General features: G+C 33.9%; 1 protein-coding gene across 1 annotated transcript; it reads left to right on the top strand.

Moving 5' to 3' along the window:
• Nucleotides 1-363: 363 nt before the first annotated feature.
• LOC120332921 (monocarboxylate transporter 14-like) lies at nucleotides 364-6980 on the top strand. Its single transcript, XM_039400265.2, has 6 exons — nucleotides 364-1495; nucleotides 1761-2032; nucleotides 2442-2585; nucleotides 2902-3497; nucleotides 4453-4657; nucleotides 5788-6980. The coding sequence occupies exons 2-6, from the start codon at nucleotides 1795-1797 to the stop codon at nucleotides 6255-6257; spliced, it is 1653 nt and encodes a 550-aa protein (XP_039256199.2). The 5' UTR covers nucleotides 364-1495; nucleotides 1761-1794; the 3' UTR covers nucleotides 6258-6980.
• The last annotated feature ends 3331 nt before the right edge of the window (nucleotides 6981-10311 follow it).

The following is a 10311-nucleotide window of genomic DNA, read 5'->3' as shown; positions in this document are numbered from 1 at the left end:
AGCGTTTAAAGTAGCAAAAGGGAAATGATGATACTCGTATTATGCAGAGGTAGATTTTGCTCTGTTGTTGTCATAAATTTTAGTTGGTGAATTGCTTCGTAATATGTCGCTGCTTAATCACCACTGAACAATTTTACGCACGATTTAGCAAATAATCTGTTGCAGTTTTGCATATGAACTAACACCGTCATAAAAACTACCTGATTCCTGCATCTTTTGACATAAGTTTGTAGTTTCTTACATTTATATTTTTGAGTGAGTTTTTGCATTTTGTTATCAGTTTAATTATGAAAACTTTGAACTTAATTGATAACTGCAAACACGGTTTTTACTATTTCACAGAACAAAAACTTGAAATAAATACGCAAAATTTTTGTTCCGATATTACTATGTTTTTTAACGTGTGGGTTAGATCATAAATATAAACTATTTTTATAAATTCATATCGTTGAAATACGTTAAAGGTTTACTTCAGCTGAGCTGGCGTATCTAGGTTGACTATTAAATACAACTTGTCATTTACCAATGCTTTGATAAAACACCATTACATGATTGCAGTGAGCATTTTTGCATCAAATATGAGTGAATAATTCTCTTGAAACAATGACTTGTACACACAACGCAACAAATTGAGTTATTTCGTCTATTCGATGCTAAGTTGTAAAAACCTAAATATGACTAATACATGACCCGGCAATGTTAAAGCGAAATATTACAGAAATATAATCATTGTTGAATCATAAATCATAGCAATGATATGGCAATCTATTTGTATTTTTAATGCATAGGAGTCAATCATCAGTGATTTCTTTAGAATCAAATTTGTATCAATATTTTTATATAAAGATGTTTTGTGTCTTCACTACAAACAAGTGCACGGGAAGCGACCCCTGGTAGATATGTATATCTATCTACCATGCTAACGTGTACTTTAAGAATTTTCCAGGGCATATTACCATTATGACTGAACGAAAACATAGTCTCCTTATAACACTTTGTTGTGCACATGTATAACACACAAGAATCTAACAACAAAGTACCAGCAAAACGTGCTGTAGCCCATAGGCCGTTGTATCATGGGATTTAGTCAGAGACGGTTCAAATATGTTCTCGGCAGCTTTCGACGGAAGTGATCTCATATTTATTTAATACGTCGAGAAGCGGCTCAAACTAGTTTTTTAAATTCGTGATAAATCGTGACTGAGTTTGTTTTGGTTTGATGCCTATATCACACGAAATGAATCGACAGTACAACGAACGCCACATACAATGAAACACGGGCCGCAGCTAGAAAATGAGTTTATTCTTATGCTGTCAAGTGAGAGACGTTGGTTATCAAGTCGCGGAAACTCAATTCATCAGCGGCAATTCTCTAGAAAGGAAACTAGATATTCTTTGGGTGCAATGATTACGAGTATATGATAGGTGATACTTCCCATACATTTTCAATAGTTTATACAGAAATATGCATGATATAAAGGTAGCCACGACGCCGGTAAGTGTTCACGTTTTGTTATTCCATACGCAGTTACGTGATTACATTTGTACAATCAATCGAGAATTGCATTCGATTTTGTAAAGTGTAAACTCGCAGAAAGATGGTATATTTGGCAGTGGTTATTATTCCATGAATATACCTTGGTGTTTCGTGGCATTATTTTAAAGAGAATAATAAATCGTTTCGAATTATAATTGTCTCGAACAAAAGGTCGTAAATAGGTCGAACGAGAATGGTAATACTATTATTGTTTTTTTCTCAGCCTAGTATCCAATCATTTCTCATTTGATAGAAAAATGAAGGATAACGAAACTAAAAATAAAAGAAGTCAACTGTCATCGAACCATCAACCATATCTTGATGGAGGATGGGGTTGGGTGGTGATGATTGCGAGTTTTCTCTCTCAGACCATGATTGGTTCTATTTATTTTGGATACGGAGTCTTGTTGCCTGAGTGGATGCGAGAATTCCAATCTTCCAGTGCGATCACCTCATTCGTTGGTAGTACGACCGCTGGAGCAATTTCAGCTAGCGGTAAGTGCAAAATAGATTCAAAGTTTTAAAAGCTCTTTTACTGTATGCCAGTGAACTGTAAATATAATTACCAATCCATATCTGAATTTTGTTTACTTTCAAAGTACAAAGAGTATTGTTGACTTAGTAAAATGGATAATTAAAAATTTTGAAATCATCAATTTAATTAAAGTCAAAACATTTCATCATTGCTGATAGTAAGAACAGGCCATGGGTGCACAATGGGCAGGTAATGAATCTTTATGGGTCACTGTAAAAGCTGTGCAAATGTACATTCAAGTATTTATTTGTATGTTATGGCTTTCTCAGTAACATTACTCTGATAAGTATACACAGGAGTGAACTGATACAAGACTTAGATTTTATCGAATAGAAACATATTTTTATTTCACTCATTTTTGTTTTAAAGGTCCTATAGCCAGTTTTCTTATCGTTAAATTTGGTTGTCGAGTAACTCATATGATTGGAGGAGCAGCAATGTCTTTAGCACTAATAGGATGCTTTTTTGCAACATCCATGTGGTTGATATTTTTGTTATATTCTGTATGTGCAGGTGAGTCTGGATATTACTGTGTAACTTTCCTAATTGCCAAAGAGTATCAATAGGTCCTTTTGCACAAATCCAACTTTAAAAGCTTACCGTAACCATTTGCCTAGTCCTTAAACCTATCTTAATTATCAACCCAGAACATCTATGCAATTTACCAGCTGCTAACACTTAAAATTTTTGCGCAAAACTCTTGCTCTCAAAGTATAAGCTGTCGTTCTGATCGAGATGAAAATTAAAAACAGCGATTTCACGGAAGCGATAACTCATAGACAACAAATATGCTTTAGTCAACAAAATTTGATTTTTCTCTTGTTTTTAGGTATAGGAGGGGGTTTGTGCTATATCCCAGCCATTATAACCATTAGCGAATTCTTCAAGGAAAAACGCTCAATTGCTGTGGGAGTTGTAGCAAGTGGAATTGGTTTTGGATCGTTCGTTTTTCCTGTTGTTTTCGAGTATCTTATGGAATTGTATGGGTGGAGAGGCGCTATTCTGCTAGTTGGGGGTATAAACGCTAATATGATAGTATTCGGACTCATTATGTGTCCTGTCGATAAAGCACCAAATTTTACATTGTTCTCTTGCTTCAAAAAGAACAAGACAGAAAGTTCTTCAAGTGTCGAAGTTGAAGTTAAGTGTGACCAGAATGCCAATTTACTAAAAAGTGATAAAACATTAGAGACCAAAAGTTCTGAAATGTCTGCAATAGATGTGAAAGATAATCAGCCAAAATTTCAGCGAAAAAATAGTTTTCAAATAATGCGAGCTTGGCTCACAAATCCGTTGACCCGGAGGAAGTCATCTTTCGCTCTAAGTTCCCAGACTACGTCAGAAGAAGTTCAAGCTGAAAATATCGAATCAAGCGATGAGGTATTCAAGGTATCGATTCCTGAAACTATTCCAGAAGAGAGTCAGGTAAGGATTGTAGTTAAATGATGATGTCATGCTGCTGATCTTATATTACACGCAGAGATGAAATGCTTGTATAATGAGTCTTCTGTTTAAGAGTGCGAATCAATTGCTGACTTCAACTCTGTGCTGATAAAAATTTAGATTCCGACTATTGGTTCAATGAATCCGACTTTAATAACGCTATTCAATTATGAGATAAACGATCTTTCGACAACGAAAATTTACAAGTTTCTTAGTTCTGGTTAAAAAATTCAGCCCTTACTTCCGAAGTTTAGGACGGATGACTGAGTTTCGGGTCATCAATCCTACAGTTATGGGCCACAATTAATTTTCGTCGTTTAGCTGTCAACTTAGGTGCTACTCCTTTTTTATTGTTTATTTAATCCAAAATACATTAATTTGCCGCAAATATATTCAATGATCTTTCAAATTCAAAACAATATCACTGCTTCACTAGGGAATAATAAAAATGTATAAAATAACTCGAAAATTATGAAATGTAGAAACCAGAATGTGGCAATGAAAGATTAAGTTTTTGATCAGATACACCATGACTTAATTATAGTTTGAAAACAGTGGTTTTGTCCGACACACCGCACCGGTGTTTACAATGCTTTTTATAATAAATATCTTCTCGGTTGAACTTGTGATTAGTTTAGTGCGTCGTTTTCTAATACGCGGTTTCTTATAGATCAACCAATCAAATGTCTAAGTAGTGATTATAGCATTGAAGGCAATTATATTATTGTTACAAATTAACTTTGTAAACAGCAATGTGTAAAAAATTCAGCTCCAAGTTTTCTGAGTCGATAGAACTGAAGTGGAAGCAATTGAAGTTTTGTTCCATTATTTTCCTCTTCTAAATATTTAAACGAGGCTTGCTGTTGGGCGAATGTAACTTCATAGTTAAAATATTAAAAAATTGGAGACTAACCATATAAATGTTATTCTCTTGCAGGGTGTTGAAATATCTGCACTTTTAGAACCAACAATCGACATCAAAAAGGAAGCAAATTATCTAAAGCAAACAAAAATGTTGTTGAAAAATCCTAATATTTATATTTTGCTTATAAACAATGTAACTGTATTCTGTGGCATGATGATTGTCTTTGGTTTAACTCCACTCCGTGCCTATTACGATTTGAACATGACAATTAAACAAGGTACGTTATTTGGACTTGGTTTACAGCTGTGATTAGATAACGTATAAGAATTTTTCGTAATGCTTTGCTATAATTTAAATAACTTAGGTTAACCACCATTATGACGTTTTTGTTTGGTCTGATTGAAATACTTTTGTATCTTTTTATACAATTTGATTTTTATTGAGTAAAAATGAATTATAGTTCAATATTGTCAGTGGTGGGATTCAATTTTTTTGTCAGCCGGTTCCATCATACAGATGTCATATTTTCAGGCGGTTCTGTTACAAAAAGTCATGTAATGCTAACCGGTTCGCTGATCTCATAAAATTCCGTGAGACGGTTCTATAGAACCGGTGCGAACCGGCTGAATCCCACCACTGAATATTGTACACCATGAGATATGGCTACCAAATAGAGGATGATTCATTAAAACGTTGACATATCTATATTTGAGCGCCTAATCCAAGTGTATAACATTATGTTGTAATAATGTTTAATTCTGCATGATTTTTTTCCACAAATATTTCGACTCTTACACGTGACTAAAAAAAAATTAAAACATGGTAATGAAATCTTTAGCGTATGTTTTTTTTTTAATAGTCTATAGATCTTGCGTAAATTGAATGATATTGAGTAATCTTGTGTAACTCTGCATGACGGGAAATGCCTTAAATTAATGTTTCCGTTGTGCGTTATGTTTGTCATGAGATTTGCTAAAATGGTTATCACAATTCCCGTAAGAAGAATCAGTATTTCCGAGGTGACTGAAATCTGAAGATACTCTGAATCATAATCATTTTAATGCTTCAATCTGTATCAGAAGAATATTCCCCAAACAAATTTGAATGATTGAAACGAGTGAATTTTCATGGCGATTAGAAATAAAAAATTCGAGGATATCTATAGATAAAATTGGAAGATAAATAAATCTTTAAACAAAAATATTATATTTCAGATAACGAATCGAAATCCATAATCGAAAATGAATTTTCCAAATTTCTAATTGGTTCTTCATTTTGGTTTATCGACCGTATTATTGCATTCAACAGACTTACTTGTAAGATTATATGTTAAACTGACACTACAAAATGCCAAATAGTTTCGTCTAGTGATAGTTCTACCAATTTTTTAATTATTTTACATTTCAGGTGCGATTCTAGTATCCATCATGGGACTGTCAAATCTGATGGGGCGTTTTCTATGGGGTTTCGTTGCAGCATTTAAGTGTGTACATACTCCAACTTTATTTATAGCGTTGAGAATTGCATCCGGTGTACTCACTATCCTAAGTCCTCTTGCAACATCATTTGAATGGAATGCTGTTTACTGTGGTCTAGTTGGAGCAGCTTTTGGACATTGGTCAATTTATCCAGTCGTGGTTGCTGACCAGTTTGGGGATGGTCTACTCACTGTTGCTTTTGGATATCTCGAAGTTGGAAATGGACTGGGCAGTGTCATAGGACCTTTAATAGGAGGATATATGTACGATGTATATCAAGTTTACACATATTCGTTTTTGCTCAGCGGAATGTTTCTATTGGGTGGCGTTTTCCCATTGATAATATCGTATACGTTAAAAAGTTGCAAAAAGCAGCGAATCCACACACCTGCTATATGAAAAGGGGAAATTTCAGAAGACTAAAAATGACTAATTGTCGTGATTGTTCCAGTTTTACTATGTTGTAAACTGGATATCTGAAAAGTAACAAAATCCTTATGCTTCAATACAACGATCGTCGTCAAAAAATATTAAGCGAAAATTTTCTAGGCAGAACATGCTTACCTTTGCAATTTACCTCCATTTTTACAAGAAAATGAATGGCTGTGCAAATAAGACATTACAGGAATACTGACACCTGTATGATTTATCAATATAATTTAAAACCATTTAATAATATACTTACAGTATTTTCATGATTGCTACTTGGTATTGGCCAATCTAGAATTGTATTTTAGTTCAATTTCAGCAATTCTGTGCAATTGAATAAAATCAGGCCTAAAATTATCATGATCCAGAATGTGAGTCCTATGTTTTGTTTTTACTAGTTTGAATGATATCCAATACCCCATTGTTTAAGTTTTATTTGGGCTGTTTGGTACGTTGCACTTATATCACGTTTTAGTGAATACATTGTTTTATACAAATTCTTTTACTATAAAAAATTGACAAAACATTGAAATAAAAACCTATTTCCGTTTTTTCGAATTCAAAATGTGTTACAAGTAAAATATTTCATTTCGAGACAAATAGCGAACTATGCAATTGGAATAATATTTTTCATAAACTTTTCCTTGATTTTATCGTCTTTATATCGTTCTGTGAATATATTGGTCACTCTTACTGCTGGTAAGTTCGAAAACGTCTTGATAGCTCTGTAAGGTAGTAATTTTCGGTCAGCGGAACATTTTGTATATCATGAATTGCTTGTAAGAACACCAATTGAAATTTTAGATTTTGCGGAGCTCAAGGATCCGATTAATAACTATCTCGGTTACAGAAAAGAACAATGAGCTTGAGACAAGACTCGGGGAAAAATCCCAATAAGTTTAAATTCGTGGTCACAAATAAGGATGCTAAGTATGACTACTTACAAGTATTCGATTCTTATCCGATTTCGAATATCGATTCCACGACACACTACGTTCCGCTGTCCGCCATCTTGCCATGCATACTTCAGAAGTACCCAATTTTTTTTTCGGATTGAGCTGCAAACGAGATTTTATATTGAGAATGAATTTCTGCATTTTGCTGATATATATTATTTGTAAGATTTTCTGATTCCACCCGAGAACAGCGAAACCAATAATAAGCTTCATATCTGGACGCTACAGAGGCAAGACGGTAGTGCCGAAGTATGGGTACCACGTTAGGATCAGGCTATATTTTATTCTTATTTTCCTTATTCTTGTTCTATTGCAGGCTCGGGGGCTGTCAGTGTTAGCCAAGTGAATATATCCCCTTGCCCATAGATTTCAGTCTCTTTAGATAACTTGATGTAAAATGGAATTGCTGTCTTTCTTGCCAATGATTTGGGACCTGAATCATTCGTATCAACGCAAATAATTGCCAGCATGATCAACTGTGTAAATTTGAAGGAGCATTGCAATGCATTTGCTCTGGAAAATTTTTGCTCAGTCGTACTCTCTCAAAATTTCAAGCTCCTTAAAAACGATTACTTTCGTTTTCTAATGAAAGCCGAGAATGTGAAGGTGGGTTAAAATTTCTGATAAATAATTCACGTTTCATTCAACAGTTAAAAACATGAATTTATCAAAATAGCAGGTAAATCTTTAATATATATTTTTCTTCCCAAAAAGACGACTGATTTGCAAATGTTTTCAAATACACTGTGAAATATTGTGACAGCTCTCTAAGGTAGTGATTTTCGGTCAGCGGAACATTTTGTATATCATGAATTGCTTGTAAGAACACCAATTAAAATTTCAGATTTTGCGGAGTTCAAGAATACGGATAACCAACTCGGTTACAGAAAAGACCAATGAGCTTGAGACAAGACTCGGGGAAAAGTCCCAATAAGTTTAAACTCGTGGTCACAAATAAGGATGCTAAATATGACTACTTACAAGTATTCGATTCCCATCCGATTACGAATATCATTCCACGATATATTACCGGGAAAACATACCCACCTATAAGCAATACCATATATATGGAATGAAACAAGAGAGCGATGTTCAAATATATTGACGAACAAGGAGGCCAAAACTCAGTAGTATTTGTATCCAATCTGTCACAAGAGACAACATCACACAAAAATCGAACCCCTCGGAACCTACAAAGATTTTAGAAATAAATAAACGTAAAAGCCTTCTAGCGAAAAAAATATAAATAGTGAAGCTTGCGGCGTTGTAGCAACTCAACATAGCGGTAAAGAAAGCAGTTTATACATATCTGTATCAGAAGAATATTCCCCAAACAAATTTGAATGATTGAAACGAGTGAATTTTCATGGCGATTAGAAATAAAAAATTCGAGGATATCTATAGATAAAATTGGAAGATAAATAAATCTTTAAACAAAAATATTATATTTCAGATAACGAATCGAAATCCATAATCGAAAATGAATTTTCCAAATTTCTAATTGGTTCTTCATTTTGGTTTATCGACCGTATTATTGCATTCAACAGACTTACTTGTAAGATTATATGTTAAACTGACACTACAAAATGCCAAATAGTTTCGTCTAGTGATAGTTCTACCAATTTTTTAATTATTTTACATTTCAGGTGCGATTCTAGTATCCATCATGGGACTGTCAAATCTGATGGGGCGTTTTCTATGGGGTTTCGTTGCAGCATTTAAGTGTGTACATACTCCAACTTTATTTATAGCGTTGAGAATTGCATCCGGTGTACTCACTATCCTAAGTCCTCTTGCAACATCATTTGAATGGAATGCTGTTTACTGTGGTCTAGTTGGAGCAGCTTTTGGACATTGGTCAATTTATCCAGTCGTGGTTGCTGACCAGTTTGGGGATGGTCTACTCACTGTTGCTTTTGGATATCTCGAAGTTGGAAATGGACTGGGCAGTGTCATAGGACCTTTAATAGGAGGATATATGTACGATGTATATCAAGTTTACACATATTCGTTTTTGCTCAGCGGAATGTTTCTATTGGGTGGCGTTTTCCCACTGATAATATCGTATACGTTAAAAAGTTGCAAAAAGCAGCGAATCCACACACCTGCTATATGAAAAGGGGAAATTTCAGAAGACTAAAAATGACTAATTGTCGTGATTGTTCCAGTTTTACTATGTTGAAAACTGGATATCTGAAAAGTAACAAAATCCTTATGCTTCAATACAACGATCGTCGTCAAAAAATATTAAGCGAAAATTTTCTAGGCAGAACATGCTTACCTTTGCAATTTACCTCCATTTTTACAAGAAAATGAATGGCTGTGCAAATAAGACATTACAGGAATACTGACACCTGTATGATTTATCAATATAATTTAAAACCATTTAATAATATACTTACAGTATTTTCATGATTGCTACTTGGTATTGGCCAATCTAGAATTGTATTTTAGTTCAATTTCAGCAATTCTGTGCAATTGAATAAAATCAGGCCTAAAATTATCATGATCCAGAATGTGAGTCCTATGTTTTGTTTTTACTAGTTTGAATGATATCCAATACCCCATTGTTTAAGTTTTATTTGGGCTGTTTGGTACGTTGCACTTATATCACGTTTTAGTGAATACATTGTTTTATACAAATTCTTTTACTATAAAAAATTGACAAAACATTGAAATAAAAACCTATTTCCGTTTTTTCGAATTCAAAATGTGTTACAAGTAAAATATTTCATTTCGAGACAAATAGCGAACTATGCAATTGGAATAATATTTTTCATAAACTTTTCCTTGATTTTATCGTCTTTATATCGTTCTGTGAATATATTGGTCACTCTTACTGCTGGTAAGTTCGAAAACGTCTTGATAGCTCTGTAAGGTAGTAATTTTCGGTCAGCGGAACATTTTGTATATCATGAATTGCTTGTAAGAACACCAATTGAAATTTTAGATTTTGCGGAGCTCAAGGATCCGATTAATAACTATCTCGGTTACAGAAAAGAACAATGAGCTTGAGACAAGACTCGGGGAAAAATCCCAATAAGTTTAAATTCGTGGTCACAAATAAG

The sequence above is a fragment of the Styela clava genome, chromosome 13, assembly GCF_964204865.1.
Source record: "Styela clava chromosome 13, kaStyClav1.hap1.2, whole genome shotgun sequence".
Lineage (NCBI taxonomy): Eukaryota > Metazoa > Chordata > Ascidiacea > Stolidobranchia > Styelidae > Styela > Styela clava.
The sequence above is the reverse complement of the archived record's forward strand: the minus strand, read 5'-3'. Positions and strand labels throughout refer to the sequence as shown.

Excerpts from the sequence above, each read along its gene's own strand:
- LOC120332921 (XM_039400265.2), top strand. The coding sequence starts at position 1,795 with ATGAAGGATAACGAAACTAAAAATAAAAGAAGTCAACTGTCATCGAAC. Across the intron at positions 2,033-2,441 it reads TGGAGCAATTTCAGCTAGCG|GTCCTATAGCCAGTTTTCTT; the intron begins GTAAGTGCAAAA and ends TTTGTTTTAAAG. Across the intron at positions 4,658-5,787 it reads GAACATGACAATTAAACAAG|GTGCGATTCTAGTATCCATC; the intron begins GTACGTTATTTG and ends TTTACATTTCAG.